This window comes from Semicossyphus pulcher, unplaced genomic scaffold (assembly GCF_022749685.1).
Source record: "Semicossyphus pulcher isolate SPU_LCO1_2020_fin unplaced genomic scaffold, fSemPul1.0.p SCAF_3, whole genome shotgun sequence".
Taxonomy (NCBI): domain Eukaryota; kingdom Metazoa; phylum Chordata; class Actinopteri; order Labriformes; family Labridae; genus Semicossyphus; species Semicossyphus pulcher.
Window position 1 is genome coordinate 27,172,596 of NW_027211704.1, and position 26,183 is coordinate 27,198,778.

The 26,183-nt window shown below is 38.4% G+C and overlaps 1 protein-coding gene across 2 annotated transcripts in view; it reads right to left on the reverse strand.

The window, feature by feature from the left end:
- Window positions 1–25,896, reverse strand: part of shq1 (SHQ1, H/ACA ribonucleoprotein assembly factor) — a 51,229-nt gene extending 25,333 nt beyond the window's left edge. For both annotated transcript variants that reach the window (XM_069678229.1, XM_069678228.1), the window contains exons 1-9: window positions 25,830–25,896; window positions 24,590–24,758; window positions 24,373–24,437; window positions 22,681–22,809; window positions 22,410–22,549; window positions 22,185–22,297; window positions 21,993–22,090; window positions 12,153–12,310; window positions 9,920–9,973 (exon numbers count right to left, since the gene is read on the reverse strand). In XM_069678229.1, the coding sequence (XP_069534330.1) occupies window positions 9,920–9,973; window positions 12,153–12,310; window positions 21,993–22,090; window positions 22,185–22,297; window positions 22,410–22,549; window positions 22,681–22,809; window positions 24,373–24,437; window positions 24,590–24,732 (900 nt within the window). In that variant the 5' untranslated portion in view covers window positions 24,733–24,758; window positions 25,830–25,896. The remainder of the gene's footprint in view (window positions 1–9,919; window positions 9,974–12,152; window positions 12,311–21,992; window positions 22,091–22,184; window positions 22,298–22,409; window positions 22,550–22,680; window positions 22,810–24,372; window positions 24,438–24,589; window positions 24,759–25,829) is intronic.
- Between the last annotated feature and the right edge of the window lie 287 nt (window positions 25,897–26,183).

A 26,183-nucleotide genomic window follows, 5' to 3' on the forward strand; every position in this document is an offset into this window, starting at 1 on the left:
TACGAAGTCATCTAAATATCACAACATCTTAATTTCAGATCACAGCCTGGTTTCTATAGGTATGGACTTTGGGTGGGAAAAACCCCACTATAATTGGCGATTTAATCCAAGTCTTCTTAATGACAAAATATTTTTGGAAAAATGCTCACTTTCGATAAAGGACTATTTAGCTTTTAACGACACAGGCGATGTCTCAGACTCAACTTTGTGGGTGGCCTTTCAGGTTGTGATAAGAGGTTTTGTTTTATCCTATGAAGCTGCACAAAAAAAACAGAGGAGACAAAGGTTATCAGTTATAGATCCACAGCTTGCCCTCCTTGAAAAACAGTATCGAGAGGCTCCATCTTCATCTTTATTGAAGGAGATTGTTAAGTTAAAGCATGAATATAACAGTATTCTCTCCTAACAAATCAATACTTTACTGTTGAAAGTGAGGCACAAACAATTTGAGTTGGGAGATAAACCCGGCCCTCTTCTCTCACGGCAGCTACGAGGGGCGCAGGCTTGCAGGGCTATCCATGAAATTAAAAGTCAGACGAGCTCTATTGTTACAGACCCTGTTGAAATAAATAAGTGCTTCAGGAACTTTTATGAAAATGTATATAAATCTCAAAGCTCTGCAGCAGAGGAGGATATTCTTCAATTATTGCGCTCCCTCCCGCTTCCTAAAATAGACTGCAATGCGCAAAATGAACTTAATGCTGAAATTACATTACAAGAGGTTGTCATGGCCATAAAGGAATTCTCGAGTGAAAAGTCACCTGGCCCTGATGGAACTTGGCATTGATTTTTATAAAGCATTCATTGACCATGTGGCCCCCCTATTACTGAGAGTGATTAAAGAATCAATAAAGAATAAAAAATTACCAAAATTCATTATATACGGCAAACATCTCTTTAATATTAAAAAAAGATAAAGATTCGACTGATCCATCATTTTACCGGCCTATTGCCCTTCTCGGTAGTGATCTCAAAGTGTTCACCAAAATCTTAGCGAATAGATTGAATAAACATGTTGCAACTACTATGCACCCAGACCAGGTGGGGTTTATTCTCAGGAGATTTTCCTTTTTCAATGTCCGTAGATTACTAAATATTGTATTTAGCAAACAAAACAAGTCAAAATCTGCAGTACTTACGCTTGATGCGCACAAGGCATTTGATCAGGTTGATTGGAAATATATGCTGTTAACAATCAGAGTATTTGGCCTGGGTCAAAGTTTTAGCTCATGGGTAGAAATGCTTCATGTGCACCCGACTGCATCAGTCCTCACCAACTCAGACAGATCTCACCCTTTCAATCTGTACCGTGGTGTTAGACAGGGCTGCCCTCTGAGCCCTCTGTTGTTTGCTTTGTGTATTGAGCCTTGCAGTAAGCATTAGATGTACTCCAAAAATTATCCCTATACATCTTGGCAAAATAGATCATTATATAGCGTTGTATGCTGATGACATAATCCTGTTCATGTCGCAGACTGAAAATCCATCCCATCATTATTGGACCAAATAAAAAATTTTGGAAAGCTATCAGGATATACATATATATATATATATCTTGGCACTACAATCCCCAAACAATCTGATCAGCTTTATACACTTAACTACAAAGCTCTGATTGATAAACCTAAAAGTGATATTGAACTTTGGCAAACACTCCCCATGTCAATGATTGGCAGAATTAATGCTATAAGAAAATGGTGACCTTACCAAGATTTTTGTACATATTTCAGAATATACCCATTTTTCTGTCTAAAAAGTGTTTTAAAACACTGGACTCAATCATTATGCCTTTGATTTGGGGATATAAACCACATCACATAAGTCAGAAGCACCTTGTCAAGTCAAAAGAATTGGGTGGACTAGTGCTCCCCTCTATTCCAACCTTATTATTGGGCAGCCATTGCACGAGTGCTTGTATATTGGCAGCAAGCTTATCCTATAGAACCTAATGACACTACCCCATCATAGCTGGCCATAGAACAGGATATCACTGGTTCCTCCCTCCCAGCACTACTCCATACAACAAAGAGAAGTCCTGGACCATTTAAAGGGACTGGACTTATAGTAGAACACTCATTAAAGGTGTGGTACCAAATTAAAAAAAAATTTAATCTAACAAACACTGCTATTTTTGCCCCCATTTGTCACAATCATGCATTTCATCCCTCTCAGTCAGAGCCTGTTTTCTCTATTTGGAAAGGGAAAGGCCTGGTTAGTGTGAAAGACTTGTATATTGACAATGTTTTTGCCTCATTTGACCAACTTAAAGGCAAATTTGATTTACCACCATCTCACTTATTCAGGTACTTGCAAGTCAGGAACTATACTAGAGCAAACATTTTAAAATCTGAAACTTATAACTCAGCAGACGAAGTCTACTCTTTTCTAGCAAAGGAACCTGAGACCAAAAAGCTGGTGTCCATGTTTGTAAATGTGTTATCAGCTCAAACTGCTCCAAGTACACAACATCTGAGAGAGTGTTGGGAGAGGGAAATAGGTACCACCATCTCAGAGGATGCATGGTGTAAATGTCTTTTTAGCATACACACATGTTAAATTAACTCAAGACACCAGGTTATTCAATATAATGTTATATACAAACTTCATTATTCACGTGTTAAACTGCATTCATTCTTTTCATCCACTTCACCATTATGTGTAAAACGTAAACAGTCCGATGGTACACTGGCACTGGTTTTGCAACAAACTTCGTAGATTTTGGCATGAAGTTTTCCACTTCTACTCTGAGGTTTATGGATATTATCTCCCTCCCTCCTTTTTTTAAGTATAATTTTATTTCAGTCATGGATGACCATAGAAACTGTCGTTATAGAGTACAGCTTTCACCTTTTTTTTTTGTCTTTTTTTTCTTTCTTTCCCACCCTGCTTTGAGGGAAGGGGGTGGGAAGAAGGGGGTTATTGTTTGGGTTGTTATGTACCTTGATGTTCTGAAAATTAATAAATAAAGTATTTAAAAAAAAAAAAAAAGTAAAATTAGGTCACAAAGTGATCTAACCATATGTCAAGAGGAAAAAAAATGGTGATAAACAAACATGCAAAATTCGAATTTGAATAACATAATTAGGGCCCGAGCACCAATGGGTACAAGGACCCTATTGTGTTTATTAGGATTATTAGGGCCCGAGCACCAAGGGGTTCCAAGAACCCTATTGGATCTTCAATGTTTATTATTAGGGCCTGAGCACCGACAGATGCGAGGACCCTATGGGAATGCAAGGAATTATTATTAGGGCCCTAGTAAAGATGCTAAATATTAAATTTAAATCAAAATATTATATCTAAATCCAAATGTTAAATGATATAAATGTGCTTGGTGAACGAAAGTATATAGCTTATATGCAAATTCACACTGACGGTTAGCGGAAGTACACCAAAATAAAAGCTCTAGCACCAGCAAACCGCGTCTAACCAACAATGAACGAAGCCTGTGTGACCCCATGCGCTCCTCAATCTGTTACCAGTTAATTAGCCGAAAACATTGGAAGGGCCGTTCTGGCTTCAATTCAGGCTTTGAACATGCAACAGCATCTACCACAGATAGAACTCTGCATTTGCGGTAGAAGTTTGAGTTCATTTGTCATATGCTTCACAACACACAAGTGTCCAGTGCAAATACTACACAAATGACACAACACATAGACTAACAAGCTTTGCATTCTAACATTGAATAGCGTGTTAGAAAACATGTGAGTTAGAAAACAAACTTACATTGTTCTGCCTGTGGTGGATGCTGTTTCATTGCTCACGTCGTAATACTCGTTTGTAAATGATAACTTAATGAACCTTCACTAAAAGGGTGAGGTGGTGAAGTGGCATCTATTTTCGTTTCTAGTCTTCTAATCAACCCTAGACCAAAACTTAGTTTCAGCTCTTTTGAAAGCCTTTGAAAGTTCTGAGTTTTTCACACTCAGCTTGGAAATCTTTACAGCCTATTTTATTTGTGATAGTATAATGCCCTCCTGGCCCATACTCTGATATTCTAACTGAATTCTCAGAGTTTTTATCAGATTTAATCCTGAGTACAGATAAAATAATTATTGTAGGCGAATTTATTATTCATGTAGATGTTGATAATGATGCCAATGATAGCACCAGCCTACTAACTGCTTTAACCACACCCTCAACCTTGTTCTAGCTCAGTGGTTCTCAAACTTTTTCTGTCATGCCCCGCTTTGGAGAAAGGAACATTTCCAGGCCCCCCCGCCCCAACAAAATTGTCACAAATGTGTCAAGTTTAACTTTTATTGAAAGAAAGTCAAGATCGTGACCATTCTTTTCACATTTCTTTGACTAATTTGCTGTGCAAAAAAAAAAAGCTATTTCAATTGCTCTATCAGACTTTTTCAAATAGAAATATAATAAAATGTGCAATAACTTTTTCAGAACAATAACAATAAAGTTCAATCTGTGCTAAGAAAGTTTTCGCCCCAGTAATATATTTGTCCATTGGCAATGCTAGAGGTTTTCTCTGTGTGTGTCTGAATGTGAAATCTGTCATGGAAATCACCAGGGCAACGCGTGTACTGTGCCACCCGAAAATGAGTCCAGGTTGTCCGACGTCAAAACATAGTTCTGCCTGCTACATTTTCCAAACGAACCCCACCCCCCCCACCAGAGCGGTGACAAGCCCCCCGTCATGCCGCTGTGCCCCCCGGGGGGTTTGAGAATCACTGTTCTAGCTCATGGCCTTGATGCCCTTTTATCAGATCACTATTTAGTAACATTTGATGTCCAACTAACTGACTACTCTCCAGTTAACAAAATTCACAAGATGTTTGTCTGATAGGGCTTCAGCTAAATTTAAGGAAGCAATTCCAGCTGCTTTTAATTCTTTACGATCTCTCTTTACTACAGAAAGCTGTTATGCTAATGTTCGTTCCTCTCAGCTTGATCCGTTTGTTGATAGTACTGCAGGTTCACTGAGAAGTACTCTAGATTCGATTGCCCTCGTAAAAAAGATTATTAAACGACAGAGGCTAGCTCCATGGTATGACTCAGAAACTCATAACTTGAAGCAAATGTTGCATAAATTTGAAAGAATGTGGCAATCCACCAAAACAGAAGAGTCTCGTTTACTAAATACAGGAAGGCCCTATGGCATGCTTGAGGTGTCTACTACTCCTCCCTTATAGAAGAAAATAAACAATCCTAGGTACCTTTTCAGCATTGTAGCCAGGCTAACAGACAGTCATAGCTCCATTGAGCATGTATTCCTATAGCCCTCAGCAGTAATGATTTCATGAGCTTCTTTTATAACAAAATTCTTGAGATTACAGACAAAATTTGTAACCTCCTGCCCTTAACTGGTGCAGATGCATCTTTGGAAACTACTCAAAAACTTATGTTTACCTAGGCTGTTTTTCTCCAATTGACCTTCCCGAGCTAAATTCTTTAATCTCTTTGACTAAATCATCAACCTGTCTTGTAGACCCAATTCCATCCAAGCTGCTTAAGGAAGTCTTTCCCTTAATTAGCACTTCTTTACTAGATATGATCAATATTTCTTTATCGACAGTCTTTTAAACTAGCTGTAATTAAGCCTCTGCTTAAAAAGCCTACTCTTGATTCAGGCACCTTAGCTAACTATAGACCTATATCTAACCTTGCTTTTATTTCAAAGACCCTCAAGAGAGTAGTCGCTACTCAGTTATGTGACTTTCTTCAAAACAACAGTCTATTTGAGGATTTTCAATCACGATTTAGAGTTCACCATAACACTGAGACAGCACTTATGCAAGTTTCAAATTCTCTCTGTACTCGTCCTGTTAGATCTTAGTGCTGCATTTGACAGGATAGACCAGGGCTATTCAATTAGTGTGAAATTGGGGCCAGTTCCTGAAAAAGGATCCCAAATGAGGGGCCTGAGAAATATTGCTTGAGAAATCACTTGAACAGCTAGAGATACAGTAAAGAACAACATTGAAATGTGCATATATACTGTATTTTATGAACGCACAACAGCAGCCAAGAAAACAGTCTGTGTGAGCCATAACAGACATTAAGACACTTTTGCACAGTACTGTAGTTACCAGCATATTAATACGTCCCAAATCCAAGTTGCTCTCCTCAAAGAATGAGACAATTTTGTTAAAAATGATCTCACCGGTCTTGTGTCCCTCCAAAGGTATTAGTCCAAGTAGATCCGAAAACATTCACCATCAAAGAATCTGACAGATACAAAGTTGTGCAACATCCCTATTGTCAGTTGATTCATCCACAGCTTTCCTCAGTTTTTCCAAAAGAGACTTGACTCTACTCTCCTAATGGTTGAAGTGTCTGATAATGGGATTTTTTTGATGGAATCTATCAAGCTGTTTTGGGTTTTCTCATCAGTAACCACCTCCTCAATTGAAGCAAGCATACACTCCTTGACCGGCAAAAAGAAAAAGCTGTTTACAGATGCAGGGACTAATATCCATGCCACTCATAGTGATACAGATGTAGCTCTCTCTTGTTCTGTACAGGCCTGAAAAAGAGTGCGACGTCTTTGGTCATAACATGAGGTCAGTCCCAAAATCTTCTGGCGGCGAGAGTCGGAGCCCAGAGGGAAAGTTGTGTCAAAGTTAGCATGCATTGTCTTAAAATGCCTTCTCAAGTTGTATTCCTTGCACACCGATCTGCACTTGCAGAGTAAACAGTTGGGCCTCGCACAGACAGATATAAAATACTTCTCCGTCCACTCAATGTTGAACTGTCTGTCTTCTGAGTCAACTTTTTGGTTTTTTAAAGTAGAAAGAGACATTTTGTCTGGCTAAACTGGCTAACATGCTAGCAAGAACAGGACCACAGGTGCAGAGATGAGCGTGCAGAGACGCTGGAGCGAAGAGCAGCACATGCCTTAGGCAGGGATGAGAGGAGATGGATAAACAGGGATAATGTCGACACCGTGAGATGGGACAAACAAAGTGGGAAATTATTGTGACACTTAGGTTATTTTTTTAAACTACAGTAGGCTAATACGTTTTTTAAGCATGAAAGTCTACTCAAAGGGCCACTAAATTGATCTTGCGGGCCCGAACCGGCCCCAGGGCCGCCAACTGAATAGCACTGCAATAGACCATCACATCTTGTTACAGACACTGGAAAATGTAATTGGCATTACAGGATCTGCATTAAGTTGGTTTAAATCTTATTTATCAGGTAGATCTCAGTTTTTTAGTGTTCATGATGTGTCTTCTATGCACACCAAAGTGAGTCATGGAGTTCCACAAGGTCCTGTGCTCGGACAAATTCTTTTTACTTTATATATGCTTCCTCTGGGACATTTCATGAGGAAACACTCATTCAAACATTCATTTTCATTGTTACGCAGATGATACTCAATGACACTCATCAATAAAGCCAGACGAAACCAATCAGCTATCTAAACTAGAAGCATACCTTAAGGATATAAAGATCTGGATGACTAGAAACTTTCTGCTACTTAATTCAGACAACACTGAAGTTATTGTGCTCGGCCCCAAACACCTTAGAGATTCTTTCTCTAATGATATAGCTGCCCTAGATGGCACCAGCCTGACATCCAGTACTACTGTTAGAAATCTGGGAGTTCTATTTGATCAAGATATGTCCTTCATCTCCCACATAAAACAAATATCAAGGACAGCCTTCTTTCACCTTCTCAACATAGTCAAAATCAGACACATCTTGTCTCAAAACAATGCAGAAAAACTATGCATTCGTTACTTCTAGGTTGGATTACTGTAATTTATTATTAACAGGCTGTCCTAATAAGTCTCTAGAAACTCCTCAGCTGGTACAAAATGCTGCAGCACATGTCCTTACAAGAACTAGGAAAAGAGATAACATCTCTCCTGTATAAGCCTCTCTGCATTGGCTTCCTTCTTCTTACTTACAAAGCTCTTAATGGTCAGGCACAATCATATGTCAAAGAGCTCATAGTGCCACATTACCCCTCTAGAACATTGTGCTCTCAGAATGCAGACCTGCGTGTGGGACCTTAAGTCTCTAAGAGTAGTATGGGAGGTAGAGCCTTCAATTATCAGGCCCCCCTCCTCTGGAATAATCTACCAGTCAAGGTCCAGGAGGCAGACACCCTCTCTACATTTAAGAGTAGACTTAAAACTTTCCTCTTTGATAAAGCTTATAGTTAGGGCTGGCTCAGACCAGCCCCTAGCTATGCTGCTATAGGCTTAGGTTCCTGGGGATTGTTGCTGCAGATCACCTCCTGCTGCAGACCTGCTCGACTCAGACTGCAACAATTATTAATATCAGTCTTCCCCATAGTATCATTATTATTGTTGCTAATGCTAATAATAGACCTTTTGACTTCAACTGTTACAATAACTATTATCAGCCTTTTATCATTACTATGCTTCTCCTGCTAATTCATTCCTATCAGTGTTTCATCATTACTATGCCGTTCTTGCTTTTTTACACTTTTGTACCACTATTATTGGCATTGTAAACATAAGTATGTATTATCTGTTGTTGTTGTTGTTGATGATTTTGTAGCAAGGACATATGTTGTAATAAGTACAATATGTTGTATGTTGTTGTAATAAGAAGATACATGGGGAAGGGGCTATGCGGTCACTCCAATTACTGTCAGCCAATCGTGGCTAAGGTCTAACCTTTGAATGGCAAAATGGCTTGTTCATTTCAGGAGGAAGGAGGGGTTCAGAAAAATAATTAAATTACAATATGTATACAAATTTTAAAAGGAAACAAACTTTACCAACATGATTCAAAAACACATCAGAATAATAGAAAGTAATTGCATATCTAACATAGGTCCCCATCAAGAGTTAAGATGATGATGAGCCTTGAATGATTTGCACAGCAAGAGTAAGTTCAGACCGTCCTTGTGTCCGTCTGCCAGCCCTTAGTGATGCGAAAAGTCTGCCCTTTTCTCAATCCACCTGTCTTACAAACCCAAGCCTGCTAATGTCTCCTCTGCACTGCTACCCTAACCAGAAGTGATTTTCATATGAATACTGGTGTTTCCAGCTTTGAGTTAAAAATGGGCCCCCCAAAAACAGGTCTCACTTTGAACATTGAACTTTGTGTATATGACATGACTGAGAAATTGACTATGGGTGGTTTGGCGTTGTTGTTTGCACTGTTTGCTGGATGTTATTTGCACTATAAATGCTGTTTAATAGACTGTGGGAAAATTGAATTGTGCTGTCTTGTGTGTTGGCTTGCTGTTGATTTTTCTGGTGTACTTTTGTTTCAGAAATAGGTTTGAGGCTCTGCTAACTCCTTTGTTTGGTTGCTGTTGATACATTTATAAATGTACATTTCTGTCAGACTGACCCTCTGACTCACACCCTGCAACTATGCCAGCGACAGCTACAAAAGACTGTAAGATACATTATCAGTGTGTTTTCTTGCCTGATTTGCTTGCAATGAGCAAAAAATTGAACATATGGTAAAACAAGAACTGTAGATAACAAGGCAGTTATCCCTGTTCCAAAGGTGAGGTTTTGTGGTGTTTCCGCCTTCTGTCTGAACCCCCTGTAAGTCATCTGTGTACACTTAGACTTAGACTTAGACTCAACTTTATTGATCCCTTTGGGATGACTCCCTCTGGGAAATTCAGTCACTGATCGCTTTTTCATTTACTGTGTTGACTGAGGAGACTTGGGAGATCAGTGTGCTCACTTTCAGGCCCTGAAAGAGGAAGGCAGTTTGTCTCCTTCAATCTCTATAGCAAATTTGCTTTTTGTACACATATCCTTAATAAAATTATATGTAAAACTCCACATCCCCAGATTTATTTATATATTTTCCACTTCAAGTGTACAACTCAACTAGCGCTCTGGTGCATTTACAGTGATGTTGAATTAGGTGAAACAACAAATGGATATGTGAGTTAATCATTCAACAACATCATAACAACTCATCATATTTCCGTGGACAATAACTGACTCACCTCCAGCCAGCAGAGAGTCCCGCTAAGTTTTCTGATAGTCCAAGGTGACTCTACCTATGGGGAACAAGAGGACCGCTTATTATTCCAGCATTATCAGGCAGGAAATTCAAAAAAAAAAACATGCAGCTCATTTAATTCCGCATAGAGAAATTTTTTTTAATTCAAAATGTAATTACATTTTTTTTGTTCACAATAAAGAACAGGCTGTAAACAGTTTCAAGTTAAAGGGTCTATATGTAACTTTCAAAAAATCCTCATTCCTAGGGACACGGTTGGCCGTTGAGTGAACTACAGTCAACCTTCTTGTACGTGTTTGTTCAGACACTAGCACACACCACCGTACGCAGGGAAAAAGGCCAGCGGTGGTGAATGAGAAGCTGCCTATTCATTCGACTGGTCGCTAGGCTGGTCATTAGTTTCCGAGGCTGGTGACTAGCACGCCAAAGCTAGCTACATTAGCCATTGATTTGGCCGGTCTTTTTCTTCTATTGTATTTTAATGCCGTAATGGAGCCAAATGCAACTGGACACAGGTAGGATTTATCTAGATTCTTTAGATTAGTCTATTTGTTATTAACAAAGAAAGTATTTCCTTTTTCCTTTGCTGACGATTTATGTACGCCATTGTTGCTTAGAACATGTGCACAAACATATTCATCCATCCATATGTATGTTTAATAGTTAATAAAGACCATTAACCGTTACATTTAAATCTACACCAGTTTGGGTTCTCAGTCAAGCCAAGCTGTCAAGTTGCCTTTTCCTTTTCTGTAAGAGCAGCTTTTTTGTGTACATGTTTTCAAAGTCAATACTTCTACCTCTGCTTTGTTGAAATATGGACAAAGTAAAAGTACTTTCAACTAATCCTTCCTGTTGATACCTCAACTTTTTAGATTTATGATTAAATTAAGATTAATGACAGTTAATGATTCAGTTTCTTGCTTTAACAACAGTAGAAAAAAAAGCCGCCTCCAGCTGCTAAAACGTGCTCTGTCTGATCGGGTGTTTACTTCCACAAAAAAGGCAGTGCGGTGCGCCTAGCGTTTTACAGCCTTCAAAACGTGTTCTGTCTGATCGGGCCCTTACACTGCATGGATCTGACATTGTGCTTCGTAACCAAACTGCCAATTACTCAATTACCAGCCAGATCAGCCCTGGGAGTCTGCGCGAGTTAGCTGATGCTATCCGCTCGTCGGTATTTTGCTACGTTGCCTACATGCAAATTGTCTGCGATAGCAAACAAGCTAACGTTTGCTTGTTTGCTAACAGTAGCTTGTTGCCATTTTACAGCTAGCTGGCTAACCTTAGCCTATGCAGATAATGCAACAATATTGGCTTATAGAAAACTATGGGCAGAAATATGTGTCAGTAGAAACTGAACTTGGATTATTTATATTTGAATTTGAAATGCTTAACCTGAATAGTTGAAGTAAAAATTTGAATATGAATCACATAATTTGAAATTGAATTTATTAGTATGAAACTGAATTTCAATAAACTTTCACGTTAGATTTGCTCGGGTAGCTCTGGGGGCAGCTGCCGCTGTAACGGGGAGCTAAAACTGACTGATTGCCATTGTGGTGGGGTGTCAACAACTTGCTGCTGTTAGGGTGGGCTGTCAGGCATGAGTCATGGGAATGCCCATGAGCTCCAGGCAGCAAGGCAAGGAGAGCGCGCATATACGTCACATCCTCTTCTTTTAGCGAAAAAAAACGTCCTGAGTGCTTTACATAGAAATCAGCCCACAGGTTGTTAGTGGCAGATTAGGAAGTTGGGGAGGGTCTACATTTTTCAGTTCCTCTACTGTCCCTTTACAAATTGGCAATAAAAAATGATATTTGATTGATGAATACATATAAAACCTTACATATAGCCCCTTTGACAAGGAAACTTGGTCTTGACTCTGTTGTAATGTCCCATTTGGAAATTAAAATGTTCACAGATAGTGAGAATTATTTTTCATAGCTGGGCCTGAATTCAATATTTTCCAGATCTGTAGTATTTCTTAGCTCATGTGGATAATTTAACCATGAATAAGCCTCACTAACTTTCCCTCTCTGCAGCTACCTTAAAGAAGTGACAAAAAGAGGCCTAACATGAGCTCTTGGATCTACTAGTAATCCCTTATGGCTCTAAATAAAATGGAAGGGGTCTAAGGATTTGAAGATAGAGGGCATTGTCATCCAAGCAGCACGCTCAGGGGGAGTAGCCTCTTCACACAGACATACACTCACATTGTGCTCTCCCTCTGTGGAGCGAACGTCGTAGGAATACGCCAGCAGGATGTCCACAAGGCTGAGCCACACTTGGTAACGAGACATCTTGTCTAGTAGATAGGAGCGGTTGCTGAATTTCCTCAGCTGTTCCTTCTCATCATCAGTGAAAGATATGGCTGTGCAAAAACAAGGATTAGAATACATTTTTTTGTGTTATTTTAAGCCACCACAAGTCTTTGATATATATGTAAAAGGACTAAAACCCACGACTCCTGAGCTGCATGTGGCTCTTTTGCCCCTATTTAGTGTCTCCCTGTGGCTTTGCCAAATAAGAAAAAAGAAAAGAAAAACTTTTCCTTTTCATTTTCGCAAAAGTGTTGTAATTGTTGCAAAGTGTTTTCACATTCTCCAACTGTAAAAATTGTGCAGACTATACCCCAAATTATTTTTGTTATTTTTCAATATTTCCTCAACTTAAATGTGTGTCATATCCTGCATCTAACTTTCCAGTCTTACCAGTGGCTAGTTATGAATCACACTGGCTTTGGGTGCCGAATACAAAAAAAAAGAGAGAAAAGTCTGAGAGAAAACAGAGAATTTCCATGGACAGATTTGTTTGCTTTTAGCATCAACGCTGCTAGCTTACAGGTATGCTTGATTTTCTTGGAATGCTATTCCCAACAATCATATGAATGAAACCTTGATTGCCCCTAGGGGAATTTGTTTTGCATTTTGTAAGTGCATGAAACATATAACAAAAGACATCAACAAATTAACAGCACATGATATAAATGAAATAAAATACCATAAATACATCATAAAAGCATCATGTGGTAACCTGTATAGGATAAAGCAAGGCTTGACCAAGTCTAATCAGCGCATCCTGGGTTAATCCGCTGCACGTACGCCAAGCCAGGATGAGGAGGAGCAACTGTGTCAAGCCAGGTGTAAGTCATTCGGATAAGTGCGCGTTCACGGCTTTCTCAAATAGACCATGAGGTTGATCACAGATTTACTGATGCAGATATGGAGAAGACACGTGCTGCATACTTTTCTCAAAGTGAGAAACAGCTTATTATAGAGACATATGATGAGGTAAAACATATATGTAAAAAAAAAAAGGCAATACAGCCGCAGTACTTAAACAAAGAGAAAAAACCTGGCAAATAATAGTGGACCAAAATGGTAGCGGTAGTCCAAAATATACACTTGCTAACCACTGCACCACTGAAAGTCATTTTCACAAATTGACAGTTGTACACTTTGGCTTAAAAGTGAGCAGAGGAAGTTAATGTTCCTCAAGAAAATTACCATGAAGACTAATAACAAAGACGTATCCAAGATGCAAGAATATACAAATAAAATGTTCATACAGAACAAATATGACAAGTACAAGAACATTTTGCAGGCTGGTAAGTGCTTTGACTGTTGATCACAATGTACAAATGAGGTGTATAACTTACTTAATTCTTTAATGCAGCAAATTCTTTTGTGGCCAAGGAAGGTGATGAAGATTTGTGCCATTGATTTTAAGCCATATACACATTTCTGATTAAGGATGCAGCGATACCACTTTTTTTACATTACATTTGGTACTTACATTTGGGTTCTTGCTGATACCGAGTACCGATATTAGTACTAGAGCTGTACCGAACAAATTTATATTAATATACAAGGAGCCTCATTTACCTTCATTAGACTTTAAAAAATATCATATAATAAAAAAACTGTGGAGCAGACTCAGCAGACTGGAGTCTGTTAACAGTGACAGACAGACAGACAGACAGACAGACAGACAGACAGAAAGGTCCGCATGATTAGCACTCAGATTGATGTAATTAAACGTCTATGTCCTCCCAACGCTGCATTATTATATACTATGATGAAGTGATTGCAGGCTCCAGCTTGTGTCATTCAAACGTGGAGACGTATACTTTATAGTAACTGTGCGCCGAAATACGGACAGATCACGACCTTATTGAGCCAGGTACAGGGCATGAGAAACACACAGATCTGTGTCATATCTGCTCATCTAACGTCTGTGGTTAAAAAGGATTTTATTAAATTAAAAAAATCCCGGCTTAATAAGTTATCTACGTTTTGTTCAATAGCCCTCTGGTCTGTCAACTCTGAATACAAAGAGTAAGTACACTCTGAATGGAGGTCTTGTAAAACAACATCAGCATAGTACTGTCAAAATCAAAATTTCTAAGCTTCCTTAAAAAATAGAGCCGCTGTTGAGCTTTTTCAAATCTTGCATTGGTATTACCACTCCATGTCAGTTTGTTGTCAATGGTAGTGCCCAGTTAGTTATACTCCTGTACAACTTCAATAATTGTATGATTCATGATTAAAGAATATAGAGTAATCTCTTCTAAAATCAAAGATTATTTCTTTAGTTTTCGTTATGTTTCAAATTAAAGTTATCCGAACACCAATAATAAAAGTTATTTATCTCAGCTCTGTAATTGGTCTCATGGCTGTTTAAGAGACCCATGAGAGCAACATCATCTGCAAATGTAATCAATGTGCAATTATCTTGATGACTAATACAGTCATTGGTATACAGTGTAAGCAACAAAGGTGAAAGGACAGAACATTGTGGTACTCCAGTCCGTGTGACATTTACTGAAGATTGTCTTCCATGACTGTGGACAAACGGTTGCCTCTCAGAGTAGAAGTTGTAAATCCATCTTATGAGGATGTGGTTAACTCCCATACTGCCCAGCTGCCAATATATCTGCCTAAACAGTATTAAGCAGAGGCAGAGGAGAAATCAGCAAAATATATGCGCACATAAGATGATGGTGTTTTCATGTGTTTAGAAACGTCAACACCTTTGTATTCCACAGTTTGGGATCCATCCGTCGTATGCAAATTGTAAAGTATCCATCTGTTAGTTTCTGCCCTTAAATAAGATTAAACTATTCGCTCGAAACATTTCATACACACTGTAATTAAAGCAATAGGTCTAAAATATCTTAATTCAGAGAGGATTTGTCCTTTTTTGTAGTGGGAGTTCAAGCCAACCATTGCTTTAATTCCACTCCATGCCTCTCTGCCTCTATTGTCTTTAAATAGTTGCTCAACTTTAACTTCGTAGTCTCGCTTTGCTTGGTCTATTTGCATATCTCTCTGAATTAATTTCCCTGTGTGTCATTCGTTTTAAATGCTTGTTCTTTTTCAATTAAAAGCATTTTATATTAGCAGCATAGGATCACATTATCTACACAGAAATTAATTTATGATGTTATCAACTAATAATCAGTTAATCACATTGTATTTGTACAGCGCCAAATCATAACCAATTATCTCAAGACACTTTACAAAAAGAGCAGGTCTAGACCATACTCTTTTTTATATTATTTAGAGAGAGACCCAACATGAATCCACCATGAGCAGTACTTAGCAACATTTGGCAACAGAAGCAAGGAAAACCTTCCTTTTAACAGGCAGAAACCTTGAGCAGATCCAGACTCATGTTGAATAGCCATCTGCCCTAACTTGATGGGCCGAAAAATGGGATGTTACTACTTCTGTATATTCATTTATATCTGTGCATTCAAACGCTTTCCAGTCCGTACATCCAAAGAAACCTTGTAAAGTCAGAACACAGTTGTCATGCCAAAGTTTCACAGATCTTGTTCAATTTCTGTCTGTAAGAAGGCAGCAGAAAAACTGTGTTGTGGTCAGATGTGCCTATCGGTGACTTCCTCGTTGCCTTACGGCCAGCTTTAATATTGCCATATGTTAGATCAATGGTTTTTGATCCTCTTGTATGGCATTTGACATATTGTTGACAATGTGGTAGTGATGATCCTAATGAGCAGCCATTAAAGTCACCCAACATTATTTTAGGTGCCCCTGGGGAGATGGCTTCCAGATCCTGGACATGCTGGTGAATTTTCTCTGTGGCTGCTTTATAGTTTGCATAGTTTTTGCATATAGTTTTTTGGGAGGAAATAAATACACGAAAATATGCCCAAATTCCTAGTTCTATATCTGATGTATTTGTTGTGTGCCCCACGATGTAGTTTTTGCACCACCTCCTGTTCATGTACAAGCACATGCCTTCCCTGTTGCCTCTGTCCTGGCATATCAGTGTTCCAAACCCCGGTAATGCAAGACTGTCGTTATTTGATTGAAGCATTCAGCCTTGTATCAGAAAAACACAGAAGGCATTCCACCCCTTGCACCCCGCTTCCTCGTGCATGTGGGTAGCTGGGGACACTCCGCTGTCCACAGGTATTCAACTGGGAAGTCAGTAGTTAGCATCCCGGGCTGACCAGGCGCTCACTGAGCCAGGTGGAGAAACTCCCTCTCGTAGGTAATGAATGACTCTCTGCTTGTGAAAAGTTTAAAAAGATCCATAAAATCAGCAGCATGAATCATAATTACAGATGATGGCAGACATCCTTAAAATACCACGCTGATACTTCACCAAAATACATTAAATTCCCCTTAAAAACACATATTAAAAACAGGAAATTAACGACAAAACAAACACGGAGCTCTCATAAGCGCCACACTATGCTACATCAACACACTATATTAACACGAAGAAGTATGACTTTGGAGTCCTGTCCATCTTTGGATTAACACACTTGTCCGAGCAGGTTTTCTCAAGCATGAACTACTTGCACGCACTGGCCATTTTATTAGGTAAACCTTGCTATTACTGGGTTGGACCAACTTTTGCCTTCAGAACTGCCTTAATTCTTTGTGGCATATTCAACAAGGTGCTGGAAACATTTCTCAGAGATTTTAGTCCATATTGACATGATAGCATCATGCCTTTGCTGCAGATTTGTCAGCTGCACATTTTTTCCACATAGATGTACAGTTCAGTGCTTTGCTGATAATAGCATTACCCAATAAATATAAAATATGTATGTTTTCTTTATTGCAATTCTAATTACAGAACTATAACAAAATATGGTGTTATTGTTATGGATATGCCAGGTTAAGTAACAATAAAAAATCTGAAATAAAATCACCCACTGGAGAAAATTCACATGTGGTAAAACATATTAATGAATGTTGATTTTAATCCATTAGTAATGTTTAGCCTTATTAGGCTGCGTTACCTATATTGTAAGGTTAAAATATGTTTTGCTGCTCCAGACAGATTAGTACTACACAGTAGTAGTTGTGAGAGGCAGCAACTATGAGGAACTTAAATTTCTGTCAATTTGGAGCCCCCTCTAGACAAGAAATTGTATTATCGCTTGGCTGATCCTGTCCTGTATATGCTTTTCCAGTATTCTCTATTGAAAAGAATAACTAATATTCAAACGTAAAGCTAACGTACCTCTCACTGTAAAACGTTACACTGGAAACTCTAAACTAAGGGTCTTTCTGTAGCATGCTGTAAATCTCTTCAACTATGACCTGTATACTGATATTCTGTGGTATCAAGGGGCCAAGTGCCTTGGTAAGGCAAAACATGACAAGAGTTGACAAGGTGCAAAAGCAAAATAACCCTAACAGGTCTACATTTAGTAATTAAACAAAAAGTAAAGCCAATTCCATTTAGATTGCCATTCTGCAAATTGCACTGTTGACTTTCGTAGCGCAGCAACAGGATGTGCCTGACCCAGGCCTAACCTGGTCATTTGACCCCACCAGGAAGAGAGCTAGATCACTAGCTCTGTGCTTGGTCAAAGTGACACTAATGGAATCAGAGGGGTGGTTTACAACCCTTTCCGCCACAGGTTTCAACATTCCACAGAGACAGGATGTAATCTTGGGACACCCTCCAATAAACTGCGATGATTGTGGTCGTTGCAATATTTGCAATTAGACTAGTATGTGTGTGGTAAGTAACCAAATGCTTTGATCAAAGGACTGTGAACAACAGGAACGGAGTCACACCTCAGATCCCTGGGGATTAAAAGAGTTTGTGGGTCACTTATCTACTTTCCCCCCATACCCCTCTCTCTGTCAGCTCTCCAGACAGGTAGAGGAGGATGACAGCTCACTCAGGACTGAGAAAATTTTGATTTCATCACTGTCTCTCTTTTATTTTTAATAGTCTGTAAACACACATATGCGCACACACATATACATTCACATATAAATGTGTGTTGACCATGATATGGTTATTGCTGAATTAACTATTACTGCTGAATGAGTGAGAAAGTGTTGGTCAAAGGAGTGGTCAACTTCGCACGTTTTGCTTGGACCCTGCCCTCGGGAAGAGAACCCCTTTAAAAAGGGAGACAACACCCCAAGATCGCTCTCTTGTGCTGGTTTTTGATGTTAGCCGGGGCAACGCTCAGGGCACCTGAAGCTCCAGGCCACGCCAGTCTGACGGCAGTAGGTCTAACTTTGCTTTACTGTATATCGGAGTTGATGTGGTAGTATTAAGTAGAGGTCAACCGATAGTGGCTTTTTAAAGGCCGATATAATAACGATAGTTTGTTCGAGGAAAAAGCCGATAGCCAATTAATCGGCCAGTATCTCCCTACCCCACGAAAAAAAATTGAAACTAATTTAAATGAACAATCTTTATCTTTATTACATATCCTTACACATAACTGTTGAACTGAAAGTCTATGTCAAATAAATAACAAAATAAAAACATAAATCTGGAACAGAACATGAATCTCAAAGAGTAATCAATACCTAAATAAATAAAATAAGTAGTAAAGAAAATATAATCTGCAAATGAACATCAACATGAACGCCTTTCCTCAGCTAAATAGTCCCATAGAGGGGCTGTGTTTCCTTCAGCTGCGATCTAATGTAAGAAACAAACATGTAAATCAATTCAATATAGCTATTAACTAAATAGGCTATCAAAAAGTAAAAAAATGTATATATATGTATATATATATATATATATAAAAAACATTATTATTTACTTTTATATATTTAATATTTATTTCAATCTACATGAATGATTTAAGTTGCACTTTATTAATCATTTTTAAATTGAAATGATACTGCAGTTGTTTTCTTAAAGTTGATGGTTTAACAAAACCTATCTGATAAAGTAAAGTTTTACTAAAGTTACAAATGAATTGTTATTATCATCACAGAAGCTTTCTGGCATATATTTGTCGCCCCTGCGTCAGTCTCTCGCTCCTTTCCTTTAACTTTACCTATACATTGTTCACAACAGTTTGTGTTGATGCGAGAAATAAAATGAAACGAGTCAGATATAATATGAATCACGTACCACTTGTCAGCTGTTCCCTGGTGCAGCAAAGGTTTAGCCCCCACCCACCCGGTCTCCACTTACGAGTGGCATTTCATGGTTTTCTAACAGTTGTAAGAGTATCCCCGGGAGTTGCACACGCAAACTTAAATTTTAGCAAAAGTGCCCCTCAAATTATCAGATATGATCCCATTAGTTGTGCAAGGCTTGCACTCACTGTTAGCCAAATTGTAGCGAGCTTGCTAACTAAACAGAGACGGCAGCAGCATGAGTTCGGCAGAAAAGCAGTGAAAGTTATGGATAGTCTAATTCATTAATAATGCAATACTATAAACAACAACCTTATCATGTTCATAATTTGTGAATAAAGCTGTGTTATGAAGTTAACTTTAATTCATTATCCCAGGTACCTGCATTACCTGTATGTCACGTATGGAGACTCCATTAAAAAGGCGAATGCACGCGATGTACGTCCCCGCCTGAGGCTGCACAGCCATCTGCCACTATCGGAGCCCAGATCCGCCGATGATTATAGTTTTTTTTAATAAGTCCTATCGGGGCCGATTAATCGGCCAAAACAATCAATCGGTCGACCTCTAGTATTAAGGGTAATAGAGGTTAGAGTAGAACTTTAGCAAGATACCTCCCAATATCTCAGGTGCTGCACCGTGCTCCCTTAACAGGTTTCATTTTCAGTCCATCTTTCCATGACCATGTCTTTGTATTTTTGCACCAAATAATGAAGAGTAGTATTGATAAGTATTGGTATCGATAAGGGTGATCGATACCGGTATCGATAAAATCGTAACAATATCCCTATGTTTGAGTCACAACAAAACAACAAATGGTGAACTTTTGTCTTGGGATTATGTCTTCAGTTTTTGGAGTCCGCACTGCGCTATAAAAAAAAGAGTATCTTCAATATAGGTGAGTTAACATTAGAAGAGGGCATTGCAGGGTAACTTACAACCATGATCACGATACAGCGATTCTGCGATAATTGATATATTGCAATGAAACAATGAACATTTTTTCAGTCTGTAAATTATATTTACAGAACTATAGAACTGTGAAAACATTAGGACTTTAGCACGTCGGTTTTGATCGTTTCGACATGCAACGTCTTCAAAGACGAGTCTCCCTCATGCGCGGCTCACCTGCTGCTGTGAAAAAGAAATCGCAGGGAAAAAAAACCTCAAGCTGATTTAAGTAGTTTGTGAAAAAACACTACAATATAGTGGAGAATTAAGCACATTTCTAACGGGGAAATACAGACATTCTTTAAATAGAAAAGTGTTTTAAATGAAAAAATCAATCATAAAAAAAATTATTGTAAAAGATTTACTTCTCTACAGTGAAGTCCAGTTGGTTTAGGTACATAAAGCAACTGATAGCTTGCATAAGTGTGAATTTTGAGTTGCCATGACAGCCAGAAAACTACATTTACTGTTAATGTTAACTTTTACTGTAGGGAGATGACCACAGCCCTTAACCCCAGTTACAACCCCCCTTACTGAGGCACATTATCAGACACCCTAATAAAGACATGTCAAATGAAGAGTAGTATCGATAAGTATTGGTATCGATAAGCGGTATCGATAAAACTGTAACGATACCCATCTCTATGTGTGAGATATTTTGTCTTGGGATTATGTCTACAGTTTTTGGAGCCCGCACTGGCTATAAAATAGAGTATCTATAATATAGGTGAGTTAACATTAGAGGTGGGCATCGCAGGGTAACTTACGACCATGATCACGATACAGTGAGTCTGCGATAATTGATATATTGTAAGACATTCATATTATGATACATCACGATATCTGAATAACAGAAGAATACAAAATGCCCCTATAAAGGTAAAGTGCAAGATTAATGTATTTATTTGCAATTTGGTGTCAATTTCACAAATTTGACACAAACTGAGATGAAACAGTGAACATGTTTTCAGTCTGTAAATTATATTTACAGAACTATAGAACTGTAAAAACATTAGGACTTTGGATTTGAAAGTGGCTGGCGCATCTCTTAACTTCTGTTTACTGCTGTCCAACATTATCCCAAGTAAAAACTTGAAAGCCCTGTTTGATACAAAGCAGTCAATGTGCAGTAAAATACTCATGTATCTCATGTGTACTCAAATATTTAAAGAAGCCTGGCATGTTTTACAGTTAGAGCAGATCTCTCTGGCACTGATACCGTCTTGCAGCACATCTCCTTGCTGCTCTCAGGCTACGTGAAGCACCCCAGTGAAGCTAGTGTTGCAAATATGTTAGGCTAACTTTTTAAATCGTTTATTCCCAAATGTCTTTTTATGTTCCGTCTCTGCACCAATCAAGTCCACAGCTCTAATCATTGTATGTCAAAGCAAAACATCACTTTGTGTTGTCTCATTTCACTGTTACTCTGTATAGGGATTTAGCGGTGTTCATGACACCTTCTGGAATCTTTCAGTTACTGTTTTATTGGTTATTAATTTTTGTTATGCAATGTATGTATTTCAGTAAAAAAATGTATTTTGATTTTAAAGACTTCTGTTTATCTTCCGTCTTATTAACATTTATATTTACTGTTGTTGAATTTGTCCGTTCACTAGAAATGTTTTATCAAAGAAATTATTTCAAATACATTCAGATTAAACGATGTGTAGTATATAGTACATATCATTTTTAAAGATTATTATGAGTTCAACTTACAAGATTCTCCATCATGCTCTTTTGTAGGACTAAGCTTTGCCCACCATGGCCCAAACTTCAGCAGCCTCTTTATCTCTTCATCTTCAAACAAATCAGCGCTGCAATGACATTTAAACATTAGCAGACAACAACGCAGTGGGAGAAAAAGCAAATACTTTAGGATGTCAGAGGTTTTTATTATGATAAACTCACAGGTAATGGTCAGGAGAAAAAGCACATGCCTCTGCCTGCAGTCGTGTCTGCCTCCTCTCTGCTGCTGTAGTTCCTTCTGGGTTTTTGACATCAGTCACATCGCTCAGTTCTTCCTGTCAGCCAAGTCACAAATCATTCAGTCTCGCAAGGCATCTTTGCAATTTTGTCTGATTTTATTTTTAAAAGATAAGACTTCCTTATTAGAAAAAAAAAGTTATTTCTAACCTGTAGTCTTGCAAAAACTCCAGATCTCTGATTGCCAAAGCCATATTTCTGCTTCTCCTCAGAGCTCTCCTTGAACACCTCCTGCTCAAAATGCCAGTCAAATTCTTCTTCATCTTCGTCTTCAGCACTTTCACTGCATCCTTTTTAAAGGTTAAGAAGTTCTGGTTAGCTGGATTAATACAGCCCCATTCCATGTTATTTTTCCAATCTATATACTCTAAATTATTTTTTTATAGGTTAATAAACAAGTTAACGAATAGATCTGACTTACCTGTGCTTAAGTCTTCTACCAGTGGTTTTGCTGAACGTGAACCTTTAGGGGCGAGGAGACTTGTCAGCATCTGAAGTCTTTCAAAGTGTTCTCCGGGTGTTTCTTTAGGTACCCAAACAGTGAAGACACCTACAGCAAGATAGGAGGACATGAAGTAAGGGATGTTTTTTAACCCTTTCACATCTCCTTCTTAATAACATTACTCTAAACAATTGAGCAGGCTTTCAACAAACTTAAAAAAAAAATCTTGTGAGGGATATTCTCCTCCTGAAGATAATTTGTGAAGAACAAGCAAACTCAATGTTATGAATCAAGTCTCTTTACCTACATTTTACATGCAGCATGGAGAGAAGTACAGCAGTTCTCTCCCTTGCAGTTACAGCGTTCAAGCTTATATACAACCTCAACAAACCCCCTACCCCATCCCCACATGGTACTTCAATCATCCACCTGGCCTTCGTTAGCAAGATAAGATGATCCTTCTCTGCTCTCCAGGGGGGAAGCCGGGGTTCACCAAGTAAACGTCATAAAATAAATTGCCCCCCCATATAAATTAAAATTTAGACGAGTTACCCTTTAATGATGCCTGGAAAATTCCCACAATCTCTTGACAAACTAGTATGTCAGAAATCCCACATTGATAACTCGTTATGTGTACCAATGTACAAAAAAAAGAAACTGTGAGCAATCACTTGTTGTACAGTCATTCATTATAATTTGAGCATATGTATCTCCTCATAACATCAGTCTGGCCACCTCTGCATGCCATTCTGGAAATTTAAGGTGTTTCTTTACTATTGGGGCGGCTCTGGCTCAGTCGTAGAGTCGGTTGTCTTTCAATCGGAAGGTGGGAAGGTCGATCCCCAGCTCCCTCAGGCTACATGTCGAAGTTTCCTTGGGCAAGACACTGAACCCCAAATTGCTCCCGCGTATGAATGGTTTAACTGATTGACAGTTGGGCACTTTACGTAGCAGCCTCTGCCATCTATGTATGAATCTATGTGTGAATGGGTGAATGTGATATGTAGTGTAAAAGCAGCTTTGAGTGGTCGCAAAGACTAGAAAAGTGCTATATAAGTACAATCCATTTACCAGTTAATGGTATTAAAATTAGACAGGCATTTCATAATAGATAAATAAGTCAAAATTTGGCCAAAAGGAAAAAAAACAAAAACAAACAACATCCATGAAGACAACTCTATTAGAACTGATTATGTGCTACTGAAAATTCATGACAAGTTAGAAAGGGATCCTGCTCATCTCATGTCTTAATCAATGTGATGAGAAAAACGCAGAAGATATAAAATATCAGATCTCTTTTATTATTTTATTATCTCTTGCCTCCCAGTGTGTCTCTAGCCCAATTTTCAAAAGGTTCTAATATTTTATATTGCCGAGTGTGAAAGACTTCCAATTATATATTCCAAAGTTTTATATGGTGGCAGAAACCTTACAAACTAATTGAAATATGTTTGATTAAATAAAAATGTTATAATTCATAATTTACATTGCTACTCAGAAGCATCAAAATTGCAAAATAAATGGTTGCATTCAATGAACATTTGTTGGTGCATTGGAGTTATATACCTCAGATGGCAATTTGTAATGCATATTTACAGAAAAATGGACATGATGTGTCACCCTGCTTTACAGCCATTGTATTTATCATAATTATACAATAATGTGACGTACCTTTATCAATGTCAAATTTGGCCCTTTCTCTCCCGTTTTCCACTATTCTTCCAGGAAGAGATAATCTGCATACACATTATAACATACATACAGTCAAATGCTGCAATTGTTTGATTCTGAAATTTTTCTATTGATATTTAGAGCAATACCATGACTGGAAAAAAAAGAAGAAGCAAATTCGAGTTTAAATTTGAAGGTATGGTGCTGGTTAACTCACCTAAGAAAATAGGGCTTGGCGTAGAACTTCAAATCTGTTCCATCAATATGAAGATCAAACTCGGACGTTCGGGTGTAGGGCACACGGATGTTGAGGATCAGGTTCTCAGGGTCTTGACTCAGGTCAAACGCAGGAGTTATCATTATGAATACTGATGTAATGTCTATGTCTATAACAAGGACGAAAAAAATTCAGTTACAATGTAATCTGCCAAGCTTATAATGACGGTCCAGCTGACTATATCATGCGTCCTTGTGGCTCACTCTAAATGCCGTTGTAGCAGAGCCTGTTCCACATACAGCGGCCCACATGCGCCACCCTGATACTGACAGCTTTACAAAGCTTTTGTAAAACACAATAACTCGGTTCCTTTTGCAGCAAGATTAAAAATATCTTTCATTTGGCTTAATATTATCATGTAACCCTTCCATCCGTTGTTTCTTCGTAAGGAAGAACTTTACGCCAAACGGCATACGAAAATGTGGACATAGAAAACGATCTTAACTATGAAAAGGGCAAAGCATTGTTGAGTCAGTTTAAACGATTAGAATAGCCTCTAATCATGTCCGATATGACCCTCGTTTACAAAAATATATATTTGCTTACGTTAATTTAAATAGTGTAGCTATTTTGGCGACGGAAGTTGGTCTTAAAAAAGCAATACTCAAGGTCTACATTTTATATTAAGTCGAATTTATACTGGCCCACATTGTAAATGTTATCTTAGAGTGTCCACAAATCAAAAGACATTCAGTGTTAAAGTATTAGGCTACCAAATATGTCGTTAAGCTATATGTCACACTGAACTGCATTCGAAAATCTGTACATGAAAAAAATATCTTACCTATTAAACGACCTAGTGTTACTTTCGAAGCCCCTTATTCTGTTGTAATAATACTCGTATATAAGATGTTTGCTTACGACGAACACATAAATGAAGAAGATATATGTTACGACCATACGATTTGACGTTGAGCTTGATGTAAAAAATGAATAGAAATGTTCTTTAATGGAAGTTTCGTTTTACGTTAGCTTGCTACTAGCCTGTATATTAGTTCACGTCTCCTCGTGCTTAGCTAACATAGCACAGCGCCAATGCTGGCTACTGGTTTCGCTGCCGCTGTCTAACACAATTTTTATTCCAATTAGTGCATTTGTAATGAACTGATGAACTCACTTCTGTGACAATCAATAAGAGAAACCAAATTTTAAATACAGTACACAAAAAACACAAACTCACCGGGATGTCAGAGTTATCCCAACAGGCTTCAGCACAAAGATGGAGCGGCCATGTTTTTCAGCTTTACCGTAGCACACAGTGTAACCTGGCAATTTTCACGTTTCACGTTTGGTACAGGATGATATTTGCATGAATAAATCATATGATTTACAGGCACAGTAGATGTTTGTTTCACTTAATTATTCCACAATGTTCGTTTCTGACTTTCTGTGACTGAGTTAAATGACATACATAAGAGACATACTTAACTGTTGGTTTGACGTAAATTGCTCTGTAGCGCCTTCCTGGGCGAAGAAGTTGGAAAAGGTTGTGCCCGGGGTGTGATGGTCTGCAGTGATGCTACTGGCAGTTTCT